Source organism: Podarcis raffonei, chromosome 9, assembly GCF_027172205.1.
Source record: "Podarcis raffonei isolate rPodRaf1 chromosome 9, rPodRaf1.pri, whole genome shotgun sequence".
Classification (NCBI taxonomy): Eukaryota; Metazoa; Chordata; class Lepidosauria; order Squamata; family Lacertidae; genus Podarcis; species Podarcis raffonei.
The window spans coordinates 6,025,510-6,050,466 of NC_070610.1; the positions used below are offsets into that span (position 1 = coordinate 6,025,510).

General features: G+C 51.0%; 1 protein-coding gene across 3 annotated transcripts; it reads right to left on the reverse strand.

The window, feature by feature from the left end:
- Nucleotides 1–102: 102 nt before the first annotated feature.
- Nucleotides 103–23,236, reverse strand: ULK3 (unc-51 like kinase 3). Of its 3 annotated transcripts, XM_053402912.1 has the most exons (16): nt 23,026–23,236; nt 21,753–21,893; nt 18,418–18,538; nt 17,805–17,909; nt 16,899–17,042; nt 15,626–15,708; nt 14,612–14,767; nt 13,772–13,877; nt 11,563–11,603; nt 10,830–10,932; nt 8,684–8,748; nt 8,145–8,223; nt 7,153–7,193; nt 6,516–6,563; nt 5,125–5,191; nt 103–606 (listed from the first exon to the last, which is right to left on the reverse strand). In XM_053402912.1, exons 1-16 carry the CDS (start codon nt 23,119–23,121, stop codon nt 590–592), a joined length of 1,413 nt encoding a protein of 470 aa, XP_053258887.1. In that variant the 5' UTR covers nt 23,122–23,236; the 3' UTR covers nt 103–589. The 3 variants fall into 3 exon arrangements, 2 of the variants coding, with proteins under 2 accessions (XP_053258887.1, XP_053258886.1); XR_008332161.1 differs by lacking the exons at nt 103–606; nt 10,830–10,932 and having other exon boundaries at nt 5,179–5,191; nt 23,026–23,227; XM_053402911.1 differs by lacking the exons at nt 103–606; nt 5,125–5,191; nt 6,516–6,563; nt 10,830–10,932 and having other exon boundaries at nt 7,150–7,193; nt 23,026–23,227.
- Nucleotides 23,237–24,957: the final 1,721 nt, after the last annotated feature.

The following is a 24,957-nucleotide window of genomic DNA, read 5'->3' on the forward strand; positions in this document are numbered from 1 at the left end:
AAAAGTCTAATCAAGCTCTTTCACTGAACAGAACAAGTCCCTCCCCTCCCATGACCTGTGCTTAACAAAACTGGTGGAATAAGCACATCTCTCTCGAGGGCATGAAGTAGAAAGCAGTTTATAGGTGAAGACAGTAAAGTGCTCAGTGTGAGCCCTGCTCTTCCCCCTACCAGAGAACCTAAAACCCCAATCGTTATAGCAAAGACCCTCCCCATACAATCAGACCTTCGAAAGCCCCCCTCTTGATTCCATGCTTTGCATCTCCCGAGAGGGGCATGTAGCTGCCCTGAGCTTAATTCCTGTACATTAAAACGCTTAGAGGAGCCCCCGCTTAGACTTAACGCTGCTCAACAAAATTACAATTTGCAGTATATAAATTAATTACACTATACAAGCAACGACCGTTTAAATAACCTCACACTTAACAAAGAATGCTCCCCCCTTGTGTGTGTGTGTGTTCAAAACCCAAACCCAATTCCATGCCAACAGCCAAGGCGAATCTTCAATGCATAAACTGTGTCCTGGCAAGAGGACTGTCGGTTGTTCATGGGGGTCGAGGGGCTGAATCCATTGGGCACCATCCAGGCAACTACTGCAAGGTACAGGCTGCAGAAGAGAAAACACAAAGACTAGCACCCAAATAAATCCACACCTTTGTTTGAAAACAAAAATCCCTACTTTCAAATCAGACGCAGCAATCTCAGGGGACTCTTCTTTAGCTTGAGGGCCACACTCCCTTCTGGGCAACCTTTTACAGGTCACATGTCAGTGGCGGGCGGAGCAGGCCCAGCAGTTAATGCAAGTTTCCCCAGAGAAGGAAGGGGCTCTGAGCTCAGGGGCACATTCTAGCCAGGTACAAAGCAGGGCCAGGGAGGCCGTGGCTTGGGAGAGTCCCTGAGGGCCAGACGGGGAGGCTTGGAGGGCCAGATCCAACTCCTGGGCCTGAGGCTCCCCGCTGTTGCTCAAGAAGTGGGCAGTAAAATTTGAGGCAAAATTTTAACTATTATTTTATAATCATTAGTTTAATAAGTGATAAATCGTTATTTCAAGAACAGCTCTGTACATGGAAAGCAGCTCTGCTCAGGGCCAAAGGGAACTCCCTGACATACTTGCTTTCCTGCAAGGTTTTTTCTCCTCCTTCCTTTATTCCCTCCTTGAAACACAGCACATCTGGCGGAGCCTGGCTGCAACTCACAGAAGGTGGGAACACTGAGGGAGGCATGGGTACGGAACGGAGTGTCATGCGCAAGGGCATGGATGACTCTCACCATAAGCACTCGACGCAACAATATTTTGAAGCAGGCTTCCCTTGTAAGTCTGTATTAGCTACCTACCACCACCACCCCGGCCAAGAAATCAATGGGACCGTAAGCCCTGCTCAGTGTAAAGGTAAAGGGACCCCTGGCCATTAGGTCCAGTCGTGGCCGACTCTGGGGTTGCGGCGCTCATCTCGCTTTATTGGCCGAGGGAGCCGGCGTACAGCTTCCGGGTCATGTGGCCAGCAGGACTAAGCCGCTTCTGGCGAACCAGAGCAGCGCACGGAAACACCGTTTACCTTCCCGCCAGAGCAGTACCTATTTATCTCCTTGCACTTTGATGATGATGATGATGATGATAATAATAATAATTTATTATTTGTACCCCGGCCATTTGGCTGGGTTTCCCCAGCCACTCTGGGCGGCTTCCATAGAAACCAAAAAACACTAAAATACCATACATTAAAAACTTCCCTGAACAGGGCTGCCTTCAGATGTCTTCTGAATGTCAGGTAGTTGTTTATCGTTTTGACATCTGATGGGAGGGCGTTCCACAGGGCGGGCGCCACTACCGAAAAGGCCCTCTGCCTGGTTCCCTGTAGCTTTGCTTCTCGCAATGAGGGAACCGCCAGAAGGCCCTCGGCACTGGACCTCAGCGTCCGGGCAGAACGATGGGGGTGGAGGCGCTCCTTCAGGTATACTGGGCCGAGGCCGTTTAGGGCTTTAAAGGTCAACACCAGCACTTTGATATGCTTTCGAACTGCTAGGTTGGCAGGAGCAGGGACCAAGCAATGGTAGCTCACCCTGTCGCGGGGATTCGAACCGCTGACCTTCTGATTGGCAAGTCCTAGGCTCTGTGGTTTAACCCACAGCACCACCTGCGTCCCCCTTCTCAGTGTTGACCCACTGAAATCAATGGTCCTAAGTTAGCCCTCCTCATTAACTTTGGTGAGTCCACTCTGAGTAGGACTGGCACTGGATACTTCCCATGGTGACCAAACTAAAAACAAATAGACAGGGAAGGCTGCTGTAGAGGAAGAGGAAAGTAGCAATGGCAGAGGTGGAAGGGACACCAAGAGTCATTTAGTCCAACCCCCTGCGATACAGGATGCCAATGTCTTTATGTGATTAACTGTTGCGCCTTGTTGGATTAGGGAATGTCAGAGAAGTCAGCCTGGGGTGTTTTTGTGAAACTGACACACAGCCACTTTGCGAGGGGACACAACGAAGCCCAGGAAGCCCATTCACAAGCTCAGGCCGGGACTCTGGCCAGATGAAGGTCCTGCCACCTGCTGGGACCTCCCCTCTACCTCATTTGACTTCTCCCAGGCTCAGGAGCTTACGGCAAGCAAAGATGAAGGATTAAAACGATAAACCATCCCCATCATCATCATCATAAAACGCGCCCTCTGAGCCTCTGGGGAGATTTCCGTGTCAAACGTGAGCCTGAGTGTTTCTGCCCCCACCCCCAAACTAAAATGCATTTTGCTTTGATAAAAATAATAAAAAAGCAAATCTCCACTACTGCCGCTTGCCCAGGAAGGTGGCTGCTCCTGGGCAAAGCATTTTCCCTCTACCCCTCCCCCCACTTCAAAGGATTGTCTCTCTGGGTCCTTCTGGACACCTGCTTGCCCCCCACCCCCCACCCCCCTGGGCAAAACAGAGTGAGGACTCCCCCCCCCCCATTCAATAAGCATGCAAATGCCTGGGTGGACAGACATGGCCCCTGCTCCCAGGCTTTATGGTTTCCAGGCCATTTGGCAGGGAAAAGAAAAGGTCTCTTTGCCCCTTTCTCCCCTGGGGAAGACCAGTGCTCCTGAGGCCCAGCTCCCGGAAAGAAAGTGTGGGGGGAGAGGACCAACAGGGCAGTTAATTCCAATTAACCAGCCAAGCTCAAAAGGGGAGGGGCGACTTGCAGACCCCTCCCAAACTGGAAGGAGACGGACACAAAGATCTCCTTCCTCCCTGGGAAGGAGGAACTATGTGGCCACCTCCCCCCCCCACTAGAAACCTCACAGACAGCCCTGCTGTGTCTGATCCCCCCCCCATGAGGATTTTGTTCCACTCCACTTAGCACAGCAGAGCACTGAAATGGGGGCTCTGCCATTCCTATAGTTTTTGTCTATATAGTAACACACGTACACCTCCCCCCCCCACCGCCCACCCTACTCTCCCTCTCCACACACACAGCCCCCCTGCAATGAAGCAATTAGTCCTGCTTACTGGGGGAGGGCTGGGCAACCCTCGCTTTCATCTTATGAAGTCTGCAGACTCAACCCTCAACTGAGACGTTAAGCAAAATAAAAGTATCGCTTGCACACCTGCACGAGGCGCTTGACCCCATTCCCTTCCACTCAAAAGAGCACATGTGCGCATGTGCAAGCTGTTCACCCTAGATGACCTGCAGCAGGGATGGGGAAACTTGGTTTTTCGAAAGCGGCCTGCAGATTCGCTTGGGAGGGCAGGCATCGGGGGTCGCAGGCACCAGGTGGCAGGCAGGGCCAGAACCCGGAAGTGGGGAGACTGGGCTGAGCTGCAGGATTGCAGCTTTGTGTCTCTCAGGGCTCACCTGCTCAGCGGAGGCCATTTGGGCAAAGGGCACACTGCCTCGCCACTCTCGGTCAGCCCACACCTGCCTCTCTTCTTACTTTCCAACTAGCCCAGGTACGTGGCCACGGCGGTCAGCCTCCTCCTTAGTCTCAGTGGCCTGCTATCCAGGCTGTTTCACTTATGGTGCTACAGCTACAATGCTACAACTCTATGAGTGCTGCCCCTTGTAGACTCAAGGCTAGAGTTAGCCAGCTCCACCTCTCATGATCTCTGGCTGCCTCCCTGCCTTTTGCCCAGAAAGCCCCAGCGGGCGCCAGGCCTGCTCAGTCCAGCATTCGCCCCGATTTGCTTGCAACAAATCTCCCAGGGAGGCGAGACGATGCCTGGCCTTTACTGAGCCTTCGTTCTGGCTTTTTTTCAGGAACAGCTATACAAAAATGAAAATTTGTCCTGATTAAAGAATGCAAGAAGAGACCTGCATCTGGATCTGGCCCGTGTCCCATCACCGAGCCCAGCACCCTGCTCTCACAGGGGTCAGCCAGATTCCCGTGGGGAGCCCACGAGAAGGATCTGAGCACAAGGGCAACTTTCCTCTCCTGCGGTTTCCAACAATTAGGATCCAGAAGCGTTTCCTGCCTCTGGGTGTGGAGGTAAAAGGTAGCCAGCAGGAGGCAGAACAAAGCTGTCAGGGTTCGTAGCCATGGATGGTCACTTTCTGTTTTTAAAGTACAGTGGTACCTCGGGTTACGTACTTAATTCGTTCTGGAGGTCCGTTCTTAACCTGAAACTGTTCTTAACCTGAAGCACCACTTTAGCTAATGGGGCCTCCTGCTGCCGCCGTACAATTTCTGTTCTCACCCTGAAGCAAAGTTCTTAACCCGAGGTACTATTTCTGGGTTAGCGGAATCTGTAACCTGAAGCGTATGTAACCTGAAGCGTATGCAACCCAAGGTACCACAGTATAAATATCTGCTGTGAAATGCTTTGGGAGGCTAGAATTTTATAACCCTGAGAAATAGTTCAGACGGTAAAGCATGAGACTTCTAACCCCAGGGTCATGGATTTGAGCCCCACGTTGAGTGAAAGATTCCTGCACTGCAAGGGGTTGGACTAGATGACCCTTGTGCTCCCTTCCAACTCTACCATTCTAGGATTCTATGAAATACAGTAAGTGATCCACCATTGCTTAGCTGAGACTCCTGCACTGCAGGGGTTGGACTAGATGCCGCTTGGGGGACCCACAGTTCTATGAGTCTATGAAGAAAGAACGCCAACAGAAGCCAGCCAAGACTTGGTAAGGAAGAGAAGGGGCACTCACAGCTTCTCACAGAGTCCAGCATCCCCTCCTTGCCAATGGCTTCGGCTTCCCACTGCGACTCCTTCATCTGGAGGAAAAGGAGAAGGAATAGAGGGAGAGGAGTGAGGTGGGTCATCTCCTCTGATCTCCATGAGGGCGCGAGAGGGGCCCATCTAAGACCGGGGTCATGTTTCCATGGCGGCCTCTGGGGTGCCCAAGAGGAGAACAGGGAGGCAACAGCTCCCCCCCACTGGAGTACCATACAAACACAGAGAGAGCAACTAACATTCAGAGGTAGGCTGCTCCTGCATATGGAAACTCCACTTAGACAGCAGGGCTAGAGGAAGAATCCTGCTGGCTGAGACCCCAAAGTCCACAGGGGCCACTATTCTGCCCCACATGCAGCAGCCGGCCCAATGAGCCAGGAAGCCGGCAAGATTTTATTTATTTAAAGTATTTCAAAAGGACCTGCATGTTCTTGAAGAAGAATTTGGATTTGATATCCCGCTTTATCACTCCCCGAAGGAGTCTCCAAGCGGCTAACATTCTCCTTTCCCTTCCTCCCCCACAACAAACACTCTGTGAGGTGAGTGGGGCTGAGAGACTTCAGAGAAGTGTGACTGGCCCAAGGTCACCCGGCAGCTGCATGTGGAGGAGCGGGGAATCGAACCCGGTTCACCAGATTGCGAGTCCACCGCTCTTAACCATTACACCACACTGGCTCTCTGAAGAAGGATGTGAAGGCAACAGTGCTTTCCTGCTCCTAATCCCTGCCTCCTTCCTCCCTCCAGAGCTGTCAGCCAATGGCCTGCTGCCTCTGAAAACGCAAAGGAATGGGCTCTGGAATTGAATCTCCAGAAGGGGACAGGTAGGGCGTAGGTGGCCCTCTGGAGACACCCAACTCCCACCAGCCCTAGCTTACAAGGCGAATGTCAGGGGTTGTGGGAGTCTGGCATTGCCTGGAGGGCCCCACAGCCCCCTCCCCCTGCGCCAGGCCAAGAGTGGCTTCCAAGGAGGCCCATCTGCCAAAGGCAATGAGCTTCTCTGGGAAGCGAGCCCAGGGACCAAGCACACGCCAGGCAGGAACGGAGGCCCAAAGGCCACCTCGCTCCCACAGCACGGATTCTGCAAAAGATGCTTTACTTGAGATTCTATGGCACGTAAGAGCCTACAATGACACAGCCCATCTTCAGAAAACATTATCTTTGCTTTGAGTCTGGGTTTGTGTTGTTTTTTAAATCAATTAAGCAGTTTTTTAAATCAATTAAGCAGTGTATAAATCTTAAGAAACAATAAACCACCCAAATCTATTTTTCCATGTCCTGCCCCAGCCAAGCCTCCTCTGCCAGCCCCTTGATGCCCAGGCGTGCCCTCACTGCAGCCCCCACAGAACGCACAGTGCCCTCCTGTACCTTGATCTGCTCTTTCAGGTATTCCGCTCGGCCCATCAGTGTCTGGATCTGCAAACAGACTCGGTCAGATTAGGAGGAAAGAAGAAGAAGGAGCCCCAGTTCAAAGCAGGGTCATGCAGGATGGCAAACCACATGGAAACCCTCCTGCACGGCACCTCAAATCCCACGGAAGAAAAGGTAGGGCACTATACATATAACAATCCCCTCTATTTCCAATGTCCACGCTGTAAGTGCCAATCATTTACATAGCCAAACGGGCACTAATCGCAAGGAGCTGTGGCAGCAGGCTTGCCCAAGGCTTGCAGAAGTACAAAAGTGGGGCAAAAATGCCCTGATGGTGGGGAACCCCAAAATAGCTCAACAGGGGGCTCAGAAGTGACAGATTGCTGACTGAAGTTTGCAGGGGGTAGAATGGAGCAGTTAGAATCTTGGACCGGGAGTGTCCCATGCTGCAACATTTTACTGCAGGTCCACAGCAGCTGAGCCACGTCCATTCTGCCGCCTGCACCCTTTAGTGCCCCCTGCTGGGCACCCTGGCTCCCCAAATGCATCCTGCAGGGCTCCCCCCCCCCACCTTCTAAACAACAGCAGCAGCAAAGGGACCAAGCACAGCTCCAGGGACCAGGTGGATACAGACCTCAGCATGCAGCAACTCCCGTCTCCTTCCCGCAGGCTCAGCTGGAGGCAGGAAGGAAAGAAAACCATATAATATGATTTGTGCTGTAACTGTGATGTTTAGCATGTTTTTGCTCATGATGTTTTATGGATTGTAGTTGCTTTGCTAATGATTTGTTAAGTCTTTAATATGACTTACGGTGTACATGGTAAGCTACTTTGGGATATGACTGAATGGAAAGTGGCACAGAAGTGCAATCGATCAATCAATCCTGGAAGATGGGGTTAGACTGCACAGGAGACCTTACACAGCCCTATCTGGATTAGGCCCAGGCTCTCCAAAGGACTGTCTTCTCCCACATGTAGCCTCGCCCAGAGATCTCAAGCAGAGGCCCTTCTCTCGTCATCGTCCCCCGGCACACTTGGTGGGGATGTGGGAAAGGGCCTTCTTGGTGGTGGCTGCTGCCAGACAACATTGGAACTCCCTCCCTAGAGGAGCCGGACTGGCTCCCTCCTTGATGTCCTCCCGCCAGCAGCTGAAAATAGTTTTATTCCTGCAGGCTTTGGGGAACGGAATCCTTATTTAAAGGAAAGGGCTTTTACTAGAGCAGGGTTGTTTTTCCTATCTGTATTAAAGGTAAAGGGACCCCTGACCATTAGGTCCAGTCATGGCCGACTCTGGGGTTGCGGCGCTCATCTCGCTTTATTGGCCGAGGGAGCCGGCGTACAGCTTCCAGGTCATGTGGCCAGCATGACTAAGCCGCTTCTGGCGAACCAGAGCAGCACACGGAAATGCCGTTTACCTTCCCGCCAGAGCGGTACCTATTTATCTACTTGCACTTGGACGTGCTTTCGAACTGCTAGGTTGGCAGGAGCAGGGACCAAGGAACGGGAGCTCACCTTGTTGCGGGGATTCGAACTGCCGACCTTCTGATCGGCAAGCCCTGGTTTAACCCACAGCGCCACCCGCGTCCCCCCATTAAGCCCCCACCCATCACAAGCTGCCCCCCTTACCAGCTAACATGAGCAGCAGCTCCCCCAGGCTCTGCTGGTAGAGATCAAGGGTTTCGCTGTCATCTTTGCCCTCCTCCTCCTGGAAGAGAAACACAGAGCAGCTCCGTCAGGCCTCAGTGCTCAAAAAGGAGCAAACAGCTGCCTTCGCCCTAACAAACGTAATGCAAGAACTGGATCAGGTCAGTGGGGGCCCATCTATTCCAGCACCCTTCTCTCGCCATGGTCAGCCAGATGTCTGTGGGAAATGCGCAAGCAGGAATCATGCACAAGAGCAGCCCTCTCCCCTCCTGTGGGTTCCAGCCACTGAGATTCAGAAGCATCGCTGTCTTTGACCATGCAGAGCCACTGTGGCTAGAAGCCATCAATAGCCCCTCTCCTCCATGCTGCCCCTCCCCAAAGACAGGTCTATCCCTTGCCTCCAGGGACAGGGGAGGCAATGAAATGTTAAGGCTCCAGTTTTCATTTCAGGACAGAGGTTGGGAGTCAATGGCTCTCCCATTGGCAAATCAGCAACTCTCTGCTCCCCTCTGGTGACTGACCTTAGCAACAGCGGCCGACGCCACTTCCAGTGCAGCGTAGAGGCGAGGCTTATCCCTGGACATCTCTGCAGAAAAAATAAATTAAATTAAAAGGGGTGCGACCCAGCATGTGCAAGGCCAAGTGGTATCCAGATGCAACAAAGCAAAGTGGTAGAGTCCTGTGAGGACAGAGTGGGCTGTACCACTTTGGGCTGCAAGCAGAGGAGAGGGCAGCACTTTCAAAACTTCTGCAAGCCCCTCAAACACACCCGCCTGCAAGTAAAAAACCTAACAGGAAGAGGTTCCAGTCCAGGTGCCTGCTCACTGGTGTGGTCCTGGTTCACTATACTACTTCATATTTCAAAGAAAACCTCTAAGTAGTTTGCAACACGGTTAAGCCACAGGTTGCCTCAACTTGCCCATCTGTAAAATGAGACCAGCAGCTGCGTGTCCTACAGGAAGGATGAGACCAGGGTTGGAAGTGCCTGCAAGTGAGAGTGCAACAAGACGAGGTAAGCAAACAACTCAATGAGCACATGCAGTTAAGAGACTGGAAAGAGAAGGCTTCTTAGCTGTTAGAAACAGCAGCAAAATATTGCTGATGGCTGTAGCCATAGGAAATTGCTGATGGCCGTAGCATAGGTGGGGCTCTGCTACTACAGCATATATTTAAAGACAAAAGGCATTCACAGACTGACTTTGGACAGCATTCCCTAGTAGCCCATAAAACTTTCAGAGAAGAGAGCACAGGAATGGGAGAACTACGCCCTCCCAAACTCCCATCAGCCCCGCCAGCATGAACAATGATCAGGGATGATGGGAGTTGGAGTCTAGAAACATATCTGGAAGCCTCTTCCTTCCCTTAGCCCCAATCCCTGACTGAAAGGAAGCCCAGCTACCTACTGCTGAATTTACTACTTATTTCCGCTTAACCTCGCCTCCATCTCGCTCCCCACAACTTTGGTTGTCTTCCCCATGCCAAATTTTAAACTGCAAGCTCCCCGGGGGGAAGGGACTTTGCTCTTCTTCTTCTTTTACATGTGATGCACACGTGTGGCATTATCGTCACATGTACCAGGTGAGGGAACCTTTGGCCTTCCAGATGTTGTTGAGCTATAACTCTATAATCATCCCTGGCCGTTGGCTTGCCTGCCTGCAGCTGACGGGAGTTGCAGCTCAGCCACATTTGCAAGGCCAAAGGTTCCCTGCACCTGATATCTACTGATAGCGACCTCAATTTTTTCACTGCCAGTTCTTATCAGCTGAAACAACAGCAGCTGTGCCAAGGAGGGAGAACCGGCAGGCTGGTGCGAATCCTCAGGTTCCTGCAGGAGTATAGAAAATAAACCTTTGTGAAAAGGAAACCCCATTAACAACCCAGCAGGAACCGAATTCATTTAGTGGACACAAAATATTGACTTGGGGTGGAGGAGAGAAAACTTGGCTGCAGGAAGAACAGACTGGAGTACAAGGCTGAGGATCGGGAACAGGAACACTCTGCAGTGCAACATTTTAGGAACCAGGAAGCTGGCTCTACACTGACTGGCAGCAATGACTCTCCAGGATTTCAGGCACTGACTTGCCATTGAGCTATCAGGCCTTTTTTTTATTTTTTGACGTTAATTTTTTATTTCCAAAAAAGAAAAATTACAAACATCAAATTCAACATACATATTCATTTTCTAACATAAGCCTATTACATAATTAACTAAATTAAAATATAGCTAATTACTCTAAACTTCTCTTTGCTGGAAACAAATACAACACAGTTAGAAATTTTATATTAAAGCTTATATATTATAAATAATATTTCAAATTCCCCTATGCACCCCGTTCCCCTTCACCCATGTGTGATCTCTTTCTTCTTCTTCTTCTGTCTTGTCTTGTTGTTATAATTTAATCATTGTTCAGCTGATTCTTTTATTATTTCCTTGCTTACCCCTCACGTTTTACACGTTATCTATTAATATTCCAGTTCGGGAACCATATTTTTTCATATATTCATATATTCCTGAAGGGAAGGAGCTATCGGGCCTTTTGGTTTGACTCCTATTTCCTAACAAAAACACCTTGCAAAGTGCAGAGTGCTCTTGGCTGCTGTTCTCAAAAACAAGACCCCTGCCCCCCGCCCCCTGTGCCCCACTTGGCCCTCTGCTCTGGAAATTACCTTTCAAGATGTCCCTGGCAGGGCAGCCCTGCTGAAGGAGGGCCTTGTTGTTGGAAGCAACCAGTGCTTTGAGCTGCTCCGCTCGGGAAATGTATTCGCTCACCTAAGCACAAGGAAACAACACGACACAGTCACGAAATTTCATTCTCAGGGGTGCAAGAGAAAAGCAGGCACCTCCAGGGCCTTCTTGCTTGTGGCACCAGCCCTGCGGCTCCCAGCCACGAAGGTTATCTTCTACCTTCACTGCCCAAGGCAGCCTGCTCCTGGGGGCCAGTTGCTGGGAGCCACAAGCAGGGAGAGGTGCTGCTGGGCTCAGGTCCGGCTTGAGAGCTTCTGGCAGGTCACTGCAAGAAGATGATTCTGGACTAGATGGACCACAGGCCGGATCCAGCATAAGGGATCTGCTTACGTTCTGGTGGTGTGACATCTCAGGAAGGCCTGCAAGCCTGGGCCTTGACATGGATTCCAAGGCATCAGACTAGATTCCGGCTCTTCTGAGCAGCCCTTGGGCTAAGTCGGTCAAAACGAGAACAAATCTCTACCTGTCATGGACTCTGCCTACCGTTGACTGCCCAGCCTTCTGCCCAGTGAGCACCAGCCACCACTGCTCTGCTCCCTCATTGGCTGAACCCTGACCATGACCTCATGCACCCACCCAATATTTACAGTTCGGCCCAAAGGCGCCCCAATTCACAGCTTTCCCACTGGTTGAAAACGAGGACCGTCAACTGACCTTGGATCGGATCGCCTCCTTCCTGCGGACATCGACCTCGTCTGAGGGTGGCAAGACAGAGGCAGGTTAGGGAGAAGGGGAAAGTCCATGGAGTGAGCGAAGAAAATGGGAAACTGTCCCAGTACAACTCCCTGTCTCCCATCGCCAGCTCTGAGCTGCATCAGGGAGACGGACGGACATCAACCAGCCTCTGTGTCTGGAGGGGGTTGGAGTAGGCAAAGCAAGCAGAAGTCGTCCCCCCCCCCCGCCTCCTGCTCAGAGCAGAGTCCCTCCTCCCAGACTCAGAGATGGAGAGACTCCCCCATGTTTCAGAGGCCTTGCAAAGATCCTGGGCAGGGGAACTGTAGGAGTATACATGCCCAGAGTGTGGGGATCAGATGGGATTACTATGAGGAATTATAAAATATGCATCAAACAATTGTGTCTGCTATGAAAGCATGGTGATGACTGGGTTTGATTCATTGACAATAATTTATGATCAAATCCCACAACCCTCTCCATCTCTGGCCATTTCCTCTACTGTCCATTTCTCTCTGATTGACAGGTCATGTACACAGCCCAGTTGCCAGTTGCTTCATCAGGCATCCTGAGCCATAAGAGATAGTAGACAGTTTCTTTGATGTAGATATTGTTAGTTTTGTTAATCTTAGGGCCAGGAAGAGAGTTCACAAGGAGATGGTAAATACTCTTTACTCCTGTTTATGACCTTCCTTAAAGCATTCCTCTTCGCTTCCTATTTTATTTACTCTGGGCCACTATGCATGCTCAAGTAGGAAATAGTTTCTTTGTAGTTAAAAGAATTTCTTCTGATCTAACTTTGTCCCACGTGGGGTTTTTTGAAATGCTCAGAGGAAATCTGATGGGTTCTTACGAACACTGTGTAAAAAAGTTCTTTTGTGAATAAAACGACCTGGGCCGGAGGGTGGACAGGAATTCTTATTATACGCACTCTTCCCAGAGTCTTGCTGGCTCAAACCTCTGTGTGTATTTTCATTATCAGAGTCTAATCCTTCCTTTGCTTTGGGAACGCCTCAACACTCTGGACATGTGCACTCCTGCGGGGAATTCTTGGAGACAGCCCACTTCTGGCGAGCCAGCCGGGCCAGCTGAAATGCCAGGTCAGCCCCTTGCCTTGGGCATGTGCCCATCTCCCCTGCGATCCACGAAGCCCATGCACTGTGGGGCAGCTGCCTTCAGTCTCACCAGGTGATGGACCCACTGCCAATTGAGCCACGATCCTATGTCATGGGTTCTGCCCCATGGAAATGGTCAAGGATGGGGCATAAGACCACACCTGTCTTCTTCCCCTCTGAAATCATTTCAGGTCCTAACGGGATTAAGACGGAGGGAGGTCTGTGATGCGTCCTGCTTGCCTACCAAGGACAGAAAAAGATCAAGGCAGGGCCAGGAATGCAACCTGCTGTGGGCAAGAACTTGCCCCTCTTAGAAGTGGACTTTGGGACAGGCGACGCACGCAGCTCCGGATATGAAAACAGATATGCTGTTCTCATTTATTTCATAAAATGTATATACAGTGGTACCTCGGGTTACATACGCTTCAGGTTACATACCCTTCAGGTTACAGACTCCGCTAACCCAGAAATAGTAGCTTGGGTTAAGAACTTTGCTTCAGGATGAGAACAGAAATCGTGCTCTGGTGGCTTGGCAGCAGCAGAGGCCCCATTAGCTAAAGTGGTGCTTCAGGTTAAGAACAGTTTCAGGTTAAGAACGGAACTCCGGAACGAATTAAGTACGTAACCAGAGGTACCACTGTACCACTTGATTGTTAAAAAAACCAAAAACCAAAAACCAAACTCAAAGGAGTTTACAAAAAAGGTGATAAAATGACCAATAAGAAGATTTAACAACAATAATTTAAAACTTTCAAAAAATTAAAATCAGCAATAAACTAAACGCAGATTTACTTGCACCACCTTTCTAAGCATCTGGGCAGCCTTGTCTAAAGAAGAATGTTTTTAGCAGGTGCCGAAAAGAGTACACTGAAGGTGCCTGCCTGACGTCAACAGGCAGGGAGTTCCAAAGTGCAGGAGTTGCCACCATAAAAAGTTCAATTTATTACAAATACGGAACGGGAATTTTGTTGGCCCCGTAACAAAGCTGCTTCTGCCAATCTAAGCAGCCGAGCGGCACTAGTGGGGCAAGGCAGTTTCGCAAAGAGGGGAACAATAAAAGCCTCTGGGCCACTCACAGCGCAAGGCGGGGACGAAGTACTCCAGGGCCCTGCTGTAGAGGGAGAGGGCAGCGGCAGCGTCGCCTTCCTGGTCCTTCTTTATCGCTTCCGTCACGAGAGATGACTGCAAAGGGAAGAAACACAGGAAGGAGAAAAGAGGGAGAGGAGGAATGGAAGAGGGGAATTGGTTCATGGACCAAGCGCAGGCTCAGCTTGGGCCAAGCGGAAGATGGGCAACATTAGGCCTGGGGGCCACATGTGGACCTCCAAGCCTCTCCATCAGGCTCTCAGGGCCCTCTCCAGGCCACCCCGCTCCCTGGTCCTGCCCCACACTCTCCCCATGCTTCTGTTTGGCTGGAAAACGTCCTTGGACTTGGAGCTGATGAATCTTGCTTGCCTGGATAGAGGTGTGTGTAAAATAACAGCTGAATTCAGGTGTGAGCCAAGGCCGAGGGTCACACCTGCTGCCTACCGCCAGCATGCGGCCCCTGGAAAGCTGCCCAGAAGGCAATATGGCCCTCGGGCCCCCTTCCTCTGGGTTAAGTGTCTGGAGGAGGGAATTGCGCAGCTGCGTCTCTCTGTGTTCAGGAACGGTTGCCTCTGAGAACCAGCATTTTCAGCGAGATCTTGCCCCCAAAGAGAGACAGGAAGCAATGTTTGGGGTGATGGGGAAATGGACCCATTTCTATGCCCACATTCAGAAGATGGTTCCCCTCCATGTTGCCAGATGGCTGCCCTCATGCCTACAGAGGGGTGGGCAGCCCCCCACCTCACCAGCTCCAGTGCCCAGCTGGTAACCCAGACCCACATCCTGCAAATCCCGCCCCCCAGGCTCTCTCTAGCCCTCTTCCCACTCACCGCTTTGCCCAGGCTCTCCAAGCCGGGCATGTGCTCCATGTCCACAAAGGGGTGGGCAAAGAACTCCTGGAAAGAGAGGCGCTGCTGGGGGTCCCTCTTCAGTAGGCGCTGGAGGAGGTCCCGGCACTCCAGCGAGAGGCGGGGGCGGCTGGGGAGCTGTGGGGGGCAAGGCAGAAGGCTGAGGCACAGGTAGAGAAGCTCCCAACCTCACCTCACCTCTGGGCACCGGCAGCGCTGAGGTGGAAACGGGACGGGGGAAGCAATCCCTTCATGGACGCAGGAGTGCCACGCAAAGGCTTGTGGGCCCACTGGCCCACGGTGGCCACGAGGCTCAAAAGAGAGTAACATGTATTTTCAAAAGGAGAAAAGGAAGGTGCTTGCCCCAAGGAGCTTACAGTCTAATCCAGGCAGTGGGCAGTGGGATTCCCTAGGGGGACCCTGGAGGTGCAAATGACTGTCAGATTTGTTGAATTAATTCAACTAAACTGTTTTAATTGGATTTTAGATAGATGTGCAATTAATGATTGCTGTTTTGAATTTTCTTGTATTATTGCGTTCCTTAGTGGGTCATGCAAACGGCTATTCTGAATTCTGCTTTTTATAGGGTCGGGGGCACTGGGGGTGAGTCTGTGAAACCAAGGGGGGAGGGAGTGGTCTCAAAAAGTCTGAGGACCAATTAGGGGCAGGGGGAGGCAGAATCCGCCACACCCTGCCTGACAGCACTCGTCCCCCCCCCTCGGGTCTGGATTGAACCAGGCCAAGCTGCTGAATGACGTTTTTGAGATGATCAGACCAAGTCACATTCATCTCTGCCTGCAAACTGAACCCTACAGGTGTGTCAAGTTGGACCGATCTTGGCAGGACGTTGGAAGAACTGTGATGGGAATCTTTAAATAGCTGGTGGCAGGTGGTGGTGGAGTTGGGGTCAGGATGGCAGGGGAGGCCAAGGAACCTCCTTTCAGTCCCTCCCCAGGACTGCACAAATACCAACACCCCCAGGAGCCACGAGGTTACCTCGATGGGTTGGTTGCTGCGGATCTTCTCCTCCAGCTCAGTGAAGGACTTGGAGGCAAAAGGTGGCCGGCCAAACACAGCCTCTGAGAAGGGAAAGAAGCCCCCATCCCCAAATAAGACAGGGAGCCACATGTGTGTCACATGCTAGGCTGAATTAAAAAGGTAAAGGTAAAGGTACCCCTGCCCGTTCGGGCCAGTCTTGCCAGACTCTAGGGTTGTGCGCTCATCTCACTCTATAGGCCGGGAGCCAGCGCTGTCCGCAGACACTTCCGGGTTACGTGGCCAGCGTGACAAGCTGCATCTGGCGAGCCAGCGCAGCACACGGAACGCCGTTTACCTTCCCGCTGGTAAGCGGTCCCTATTTATCTACTTGCACCCGGGGGTGCTTTCGAACTGCTAGGTTGGCAGGCGCTGGGACCGAACGACGGGAGCGCACCCCGCCGCGGGGATTCGAACCGCCGACCATGCGATCGGCAAGTCCTAGGCGCTGAGGTTTTACCCACAGCGCCACCCGCGTCCCGCTAGGCTGAATTACCACCACCCAGCCCCAATGCTCAGCAGTGATCAACTGCCACAAGAACCCAAGATAGCCTCCGAAGGAGGAGAGGAAAAAGGCCATTGTGACGAGTAGCCACGGATACCAGAGTCAGCTTTATAGTTATTGACACCAGCATCCACAAAAATGGAAGCGATTGGGGCCAGTGAAGGCAGGAAGGGGCATAGTCAGAAAGTGGGCAGGGAGGCGGATGTAGGATTAGGCAAGAGCAACTGCAGGCAGAACTACACTTGCTTCTCTCCCTTTTAAAAATGAGCTAAGTTTCTAGCCCTCAATGCTGGCAAAGGGGGAATAAAGAACCCTGATACAGGCAGGGCTTTGTATACTCTGGACTTCAAAAGAGCAATTGAAATTCCAGCCCATCGGAGATCACAGCTACACGCAGCACTTTCTGCCATTTTATTCCCACTACACCTTCTCCAGAACATAATAACATGCAATGTGTGTGTTTTTTTGCATAGGTATTTCAATCTCCTTTGGAGGTTTTAAAGCAGAGGTTGGATGGCCACCTGTCAGGGATTCTGTGATTCCTGCACTACAGGGGGTTGTGCTAGATGACCCTCGGGGTCCCTTCTAGCTCCATAATTCTGTGATTCTATTATTCAATCCTCCCAATTCATTTTGCACAGTCTCTCAGCTCCAGCATGGAGCTTAGCCAGCGCCTGGGAAGTCAAGACAGAGCCCCAACCTCCCCTCAAAACCAAAGGATGGACTTACCGTAGAGAATCACCCCCACGGACCACAAATCCACGCGGGCATCGTATTGCCGGTTGCACACCATCTCGGGAGCCATGTAGAGTGGAGAGCCCCTCAGCACGTGCTTCTCATCCCTTGGGGACATGTGCTGGGCAAATCCAAAATCTGGCATGGGGGGGTAGGGGGAAGGTGACCCAGAAAAACTGTCATCGGGCATGACATTGTAACCTTGCAGTTATCAACTGGCCTGGAATCCACAGGCAACCAGAAATCCCACACTGGTGAAAGAAAGCGGATCTCCCTAGGATTTTCAGCTGTGTGAGGAAAGTGAGGAAAGCTAGCCCTACTCAGGCCCATTGTACATTACAGTGGTACCTCGGGTTAAGTATTTAATTCGTTCCAAAGGTCCGTTCTTAACCTGAAACTGTTCTTAACCTGAAGCACCATTTTAGCTAATGGGGCCTCCTGCTGCCGCCACGCCGCCACTGCACAATTTCTGTTCTCATCCTGAAGCCAAGTTCTTAACCTGAGGTACCATTTCTTGGTTAGCGGAGTCTGTAACCTGAAGCGTCTGTAACCCGAGGTTCCACTGTACAGTTATCAGTGACTGTATTGCTATAGCTTTCTACTTTGTTGCATTTGGTATTTTTAATTTTTTTATCATTATCTATTATGATTTATCCTAACTATTTCTATACATTAAAAGTATCTCTAAAAGGTGTACAGAAATAGCTAAAGCAGGCACGGGGAACCTCTGACCCACTGTGTGGCTATAATACTAGCCATTGGGATTGACTGGTTGAAATATAAGACCGGCACATGAACGAGAAAAATAATGTGGGGGGAGAGGAGCACCTGAGCCTGCTGGCCTGAAAGCCCGAAAGAAGCCCCCCTGAGCCTGGGGGCCAAGCCCTGCCCCACACCAACCTGCCAGCTTGAGGTGAGGCTTATCTAAGGAGCTCAGCAAGATGTTCTGAGGCTTCAGATCCAAGTGGGAAATATTCTTGTCATGGAGGAACTTTAAGGCACAGGCTGTTGGGACAAAGAGGAGAGAGCACCGATTGTTGCAGGTGGCAGGGGACTGTCAAGGCATCCCTCTCCAGCCAACAGTCTCCTTCCCAAAAAAAACAGACTCCTCTGCCTCCAAGATTTCCTTTCCTTTCTCTGGCACAGAGATAGGGGAGAAAATGCAGCTCCCTCCTGCCACACATCTCGAGCCAAGATGTAAAGGGAAACACAGCGATCCTTTGAAAATCCACACTTCTCTGCATTTTGCAACATGGTTCTCCAACCAAATAAAGTTTGCAGGCACAGTTTGAGCCGCACCCACAAATGGATGTTTTCTCTTTGGAAATGGTTTTGCCGTTCTGCAGATGAAATAGCTCTGTTTGTGAGCACAGTTTGAATCCAAACCCCATGGCTGAGATTTTTTAAAGTGGAGATGCCAGGAATTAACCCTGGGACTTCCTGCGCACAAACAGTACGCTCTACCTATGAGCTCCATCCCCAAATTATTTTCCTTTCCCCTCCAACTCCTTACCCAATTGCTGTAGGAAAATGCGAGCCACCTTTTCCGGCAGGATCCTCCGTGCGTGGATAAAGCGAGACAGGTCACCCCCCGCACAAAATTCCATGATCAGGTAGATGTAGTCCTTGTTCCACTAAAAGGCAGACAGGCGCTATCAGGCTTCTAGAAAGACAAACCCTGTCCTATCTCCATCAAGTTCATTCCTCTGTCTGCAGGTTCCTAGTCCTTATGAATGAAAACACAAATGTGGAAGCAGCTTGGTGATGCCATTAAGTGCAATCCTATGCACAGCAACCTGGGAATACGCCGTATTGAAAACTCAGGAATTTACTTTTGAGTAAGCATGAATAGAATTGCACTGTCAATCTCAAGAGTCAGGAAAGTGGGTGCCTCAAACCAGTATTAACACATAAATGGCTTTACTTGTTCAGAGCATCTATCACCCTTGCTACGTGTCTCGTCTACTGCAATCCTCAGGAAGGAGGCGACACAAAGCAAGGATTCTTGTGGCTCATGGAACTCCCCCACCAGGAGACATTCAGTTTACCCCCATAGTAGACACATGCAAACAAAGGGCAGAGACATTTTTATTTTCCAGGTGTGAGGATCATAACTGGAATTGACTTTTGGAGGTGGTATTAAAGGTAATAACTTTTGCTAAGTTAGCTTCACCGGGGCGGCTTTGCACTCTGCATTTGAAGCAATATCCTACCACTTTAAACAGTCGTGGTTTCCCTCTCCCACCCACCCCTGCAATCCTGGGATCTGTAGTTTAAGGGGCGCTAGGTGTTGTTAAAAAGGTAAAGGTACCCCTGACCGTTAGGTCCAGTCGTGGACGACTCTGGGGTTGCATGCTCATCTTGTTTTACTAGCCAAGGGAGCTGGCATTTGTCCGCAGACAGCTTCCAGGTCATGTGGCCAGTATGACTAAGCCACTTGTGGCAAACCAGAGCAGCCCATGGAAACGCCATTTACCTTCCTGCCCCGAGTCGGGGACGCCTATGTGTCGCTTTTATAGACCTAAAGGCTGCCTTCGACAGTATCCCAAGAAACTGCCTATGGAAGAAATTAGAGAGATGGGGCATAGATAGAAGGCTGTTATGGCTTATAACCCAATTACACCATGGGTCGTCGGCTAGAGTGAGACTCACACCGGCGGGAAACCTATCCAACGAGGTCCCAATAAATAGAGGTGTGCGCCAAGGCTGCATTTTGGCCCCACTCCTCTTCAACTTGTTTATTAGCGATATGAAGCTCTTTCTGAATGAGTCTCAAGCCAACATTCATGCCCCCCGCCTAGCTGATTTTCGCTGCCCTCTGCTCCTATATGCCGATGATGCAGCGATCCTTTCCTACTCTAGAGTTGGTTTATGCAGAGCTCTAAAGATTTTTGCGGCTTATTGCAAACTTAACCATCTGACAATTAATCATGGGAAATCTAAAGTCCTGGTCTTTTCCAGGTCTCGGAAAACTTACAGCTGGAAGTTAGATGGAGTCCAATTAGAACAGGTTTTCAAATTTAAATACCTGGGAGTCTTTTTTCATTACAATCTAAGCTGGAAGCCACAGATACAGTATTTACTAAACAAAGGGAAAACAATACTTTATACTCTACTCCAATTTTTTGCGGCCGACGGAGCCTCTCACATCCCTTCTGCATTGAAGGTATACCACGCAAAAGTGGTCTCCACCCTCTGTTATGCTGCCCCGCTCTGGGCCCCAGAGTCCAATTTAACATCGCTGGGGACATTGCAGAATCAGTTTCTCCGTCGCCTTCTGAAACTCCCCATGTGTGTGAGCAACGCAGCCATACGTCTGGAGTTAAGGATTGCATCATTGGAGACTGTCATCTGGAAGCGAGTCTTTGGCTATTGGCTGTCCAGCTGGCATAGGCTTCCCGACCATTACCTTTTTCAGTGCCTCTGGCGGGACGTCTTTGTCAACCCGTGGGTAGGAAAAATCCATGCCAAACTTCTGAGCATCGGAATTTCCCCAGCGGACTCCTTAAAGATGAACTTACGCTCAGCCAAAAGCCTTATTGAGCAAAGATTAGCGGACATTGAAAATCAACACAACCTCGCCAGGGGTGGGGGTGTCTGCTCCCCCAGGTATCACGGAATAACCCCACCACTTGGCCTTCCATCATACATGTCATCTCTTTCATCAGTACCACACCGACTTGCATTTATTCGTGCAAGGTTCAATGTCCTTCCATCGAACCTGCTGAGCCACAGATTTTCCAAGGGTTTGGTGTCTCCGCTATGCGTGTGTGACGGGGAAACTGTTGAATCTCTTTCACATATAATGTTCAACTGCCCCCTACATAGCATAGCCAGGACTAAATTCCTGGGTCCTGCTTTACTGCGCTTGGTTGGCAGGCCTGTTGAGTCACACGCCGCACTGCTTTTGCAGGATACAGATCCTTCTGTAACTCTGCAGGTGGCGAGATTCCTGAATGCGGTTATCTCACACTCAAAAACCACCAGAAAACAACAACAACAACATCAAAACTAATTGGACTGTTATGATGAGAGTGCATGTCGGATTTCGTCTTCAGTTTTCCTTTTTCTGTGATCCGTCCCTTGGAGCTCTCCTGGCCCCAAGCTGTCATTTGGCTCTGCTCAATGACCCACCCTTGCATCGTGGTGTTCACCTTCTGTTGTCGGATATATCGGTTTTTATGTCTCTGTGCTTTTATGTTTGTACATATTTTATGGGCTAATAGCCGTAAATAAATTAAAGTTAAAGTTACCTTCCTGCCGGAGTGGTACCTATTTATCTAATTGCACTTTGACGTGCTTTCAGACTGCTAGGTGGGCAGGAGCAGGGACCGAGCAACGGGAGCTCACCCCATCGCGGGGATTCGAACTGCTGACCTTCTGATCGGCAAGCCCTAGGCTCAGTGGTTTAGACCACAGCGCCACCTGCACCCTGTTGTTAAGAGACCCCTATTCCTCTCTTGGAGCTACAATTCCCAGAGGTCGGTTGTTAAACCAAGATAAGGACTGCCTTCTGTTTCAGCCTTTAAGCACCTGCTGAAATCTTTGCTATTCTGCCAGTCTCATGCATGAAATTTAGAATACATCTTTCCATAATAGTTATTTGACAGTCTCCGATTTCATATTTTTAATGTGTTTTTTTATATATAGTGAGATTATTGTAAACTGCTTTGGTATTGTTTTCTGTATGATATAGTGGTACATAAATCTCAGCAACATCCCGAGCGCCAAAGGTTGCCCACCTTATTGGATGAGTCACACACCTGAGGAATAAAAGCTCCCCAGTTTTCCAGCTGGAGGCTCCAGAGTCCTCCTGGCTGACACCCCAGCCCAGCTTGGTCTCCCCACCTGGAAGTCCTTCAGCTCCACAATGTGCGGATGGCGGATAGTCTTGAGGATCTCGATTTCTGTCAAGAGGTTCTCCACAGACGCCTTGTTCAAGCTCTTCTTGCTGACGCACTTGATGGCCACGACCTCCCGGACGTCCTTCTAGCCAGGAAAAGAACACGAGACACCACGCAAACGAACGTCAGCAACACAAGCACCTTCAGTCCTGACGGTGGAAATCTCAGGGAAGGTCTTGCGAGGTCCAGGGAAGTTGCTATGGAGATGGGCATTCCTTCAGATCAGGAGAGGGAATGTCTTTTCCACATCAGGGGCCGCCTTGCCTTCTGAAGAGGCTTCTGGAGGCCACAGGCCACTGATGGGCAAGGCCAGAGGCCAAAGCGGGCAGAGCAACAAACACAGGTTTGTGTGACAGGGCAGTTTCTACATTCCCTTGATCTTCACCCTCCACCCAAGGGAGCAAGAGGTACAAGGACGCTCTCTCCAGGCAGGTGAAAACATTTAAGGAGGGGGCTAAGGAGGGTCACTGAGGACTGGGGGCAGCCCTTAAGCCTGAAGGGCCATATCTGAGTGCTGAGAGCGCAACAGGCTGGAGAAGAGGAGAATATATTGGGCCAGAAGTTGGGATATCAACTGGGATCAGGGCAGGATCACAGCAAATACTTAAAAGACTGCTGAGATGATTGCCCCTTCCCCTCAAAGCTGATTTGATGGCTCAGCCTCCATCCCTGGACCCAAAAACCAGTGTTGCAAGCAAGGAACCTCCAGGGTGGCCCCAACGCCCAAAAAATTAAGTCTCGGGTGAAGGATGCACTCACAAGAATCCCCCTTTTGCTGAGGGTGGGGCTGAAGGGATTTTATGCTCTACCAGTCAAGTTACACCTGGGACCCAAACCATGCGGGGCAGCGATGGGGGACGCTTTGGCCCTCCTGCTGCTGTTGGACTCCAACTCCCATCAGCCCCAGCAAGCACGGCCAAGGGCCAGGGACGCTGGGAGCCGAAGTTCAGCAACATCCTGAGCGCCAGAGGTTCTCCCGACCCCTGACTCCCACACCCAATATCAACCCCCCTGCGTCCTGCCTCCGACAGCGGACAGCCAAACTGCTTCCGGGAAAGTCCTCTCCCCGCCGCGGCTGCTTCCAGGTAGGCTGCTCCCGGGCGTGGAGGCTCCGCGCCGCGGCCTCTGGGTCAGGCGGGGGGGACTCCCTGCACCTCGTGCATTTGCACCCCCGGAGCTCGCGCCCGCCCCCCAACCCAGGCCCTTCCCCTCCCTACCTTCCTGTAGGCTTTGAAGACAGTGGCGTAGGTGCCGCTGCCCAGCCTCTCGGTCAGGATGAAGTCCTCCAGCTGCGGCGGCGCCCAGCCGGCCATCCCGGCGACCACCCCATGCGGCCCCCGGAGGCTGGCGAGCGGAACCCGGCCCTCTCTGGGACCCCGCGGGGGCGCCGGGCTTCCCGGAACGGCGGCGCGGGAGGGGCAGCAGCGCCGGCAGAAGCGCACCTTCGGGCGCCCCCTCGCGGCGACCCGCGGCAGAGGCGAGGCGGGGCGGCGCTCGTGGGAACTCCGCCTCTGCAAAGCGGGGCGGGGAAGAGGAGAAGCGAGCCCTGGATCGTCCCCCGATTCGCATCTGGTCGGCGGAGGATAGAAGCATCAGCAGAAGCTGAGCCGCTCTGGCCCGAATAAGCCTCGCTGCGAAATGCTGAACTCCCCCTTTTGGAAAGCGCGCCCCTTTAGTAAAAAAATGGAAGAGGACTGGACGCAAGCTCAGCCCCGCGCGTGATGGCAAGAAAGTCCGTCGCCCTCGATCTCGACGCGGCTTCAGGCTCCCGTCTTCTGCTGTGATCGGTTGTCTTTGGTACTAAACTTTTAATTTTGAGAGTGGCTCTTGATCCGTGTTTTTTAGCATGTCCCTGTGGGTAACTGTATTCAACACGTTTTTAAATAAAATAAATGTTGAAAAGTGCTGGGCTTCTAGAAGTTGTCGGAAGAACAAGCAGAAAGGTGGGTTTGCCACAGTTGTTGCAATAAAACTGCATTGGCCAAAACCTGCTTCATCCTTTGAAATTCCCAAATATTAACAGGGCATTAGCTTTGCACATGCATTTCCAGGCAACTTACAATAATCACAAAACAAAAAATTCATTTGGAAAGCAATACCTTTTTAATGCTGAAAGCAAGGAAGACTTAATGCAGCACCACCAACCCCCCCCCCTTTGGGGACACCCATCTCTCTGCAAAAGGCTCAATTGCGTAACTAACTTGTGTTGCATTAAATACAGTAAATACTTCATTAAAAATACAAAATCCTCTTCTATCTATTGCATTGTTTGGGCCACATCCAGTCCCTGGACCATCTACCCACTGCTGGCTGGCGGGAGCTTCAGGCAGAAGCTGCTGGGACTGAGCAATGGCCATTCCCTGTATTCTCACTTGCTCTCAGGGTGCCCAGCTGCTGCTGAGTAATGCATGAAACTGCTGGTCAGCTGAAGTGTTTGACCCGGGTCCTCTCCCTACCCCTGACCAGTGTGCCAGGCTGATGGGAGTTGTGGTCTCTTCCAGATGTTGAAAGGCTCCTTGGCTAGACCTGCATTAAACATAACTTGAGGTACTTGGTGCATCTAGCTCCGTATTGTTTAATCCGACAAGTGTCAGCTCCTACAGCAGACATGTGCAACCTGTAGCCCTTGCCCCTAAAAGAGAGAAAGCAATAAAATGGGGTTGGCTGGGGTCCAACATCTGGATACTCACTGGCTGCCGACCCTTTGGCTTAAATGGCAGACACATGGATCTTCAAAAGCAGTCTGATTCACAAGCATGTACTAACAGTCTTGACATTTTTATTTTTGTATCTGAGCACAAAAAGTTTCGACATATACATTTTTACATGAAAAAGATCAGAGAGCTGGAAAATACACCCAGGAAGGGAAGACATTTTAAAAATCTCATTTCTGCCATCATTACTTTTACTCAAAAGGGGGAGGTGGGGAGGGAAAGAGAAAAAGACAGACATCAGCAGATACTTTTCTGGGATGTGATGGGCTACGTTAACACTTCAGGAGAGAGGTTTGGAAACAATCAAAGGAACTATTTTGGAAAAGACACTGAGATCGTGAAAACAAGCAAAAGCAAAGAAAAACCATCAGCAAGACTTCCAGTGTCTTACTCCTCTGAACATTCCCTTGTGCTTCCACTGAAAGCAGCCTGCAG

Coding starts and splice junctions, on each gene's coding strand:
- ULK3 (XM_053402912.1), bottom strand. CDS start 23,121: ATGGCCGGCTGGGCGCCGCCGCAGCTGGAGGACTTCATCCTGACCGAG. Junction 17,910..18,417: donor CATTTTCCTACAGCAATTGG/GTAAGGAGTTGG, acceptor TTGTCCCAACAG/CCTGTGCCTTAAAGTTCCTC. Junction 15,709..16,898: donor CGTGGGGGTGATTCTCTACG/GTAAGTCCATCC, acceptor TTCCCTTCTCAG/AGGCTGTGTTTGGCCGGCCA.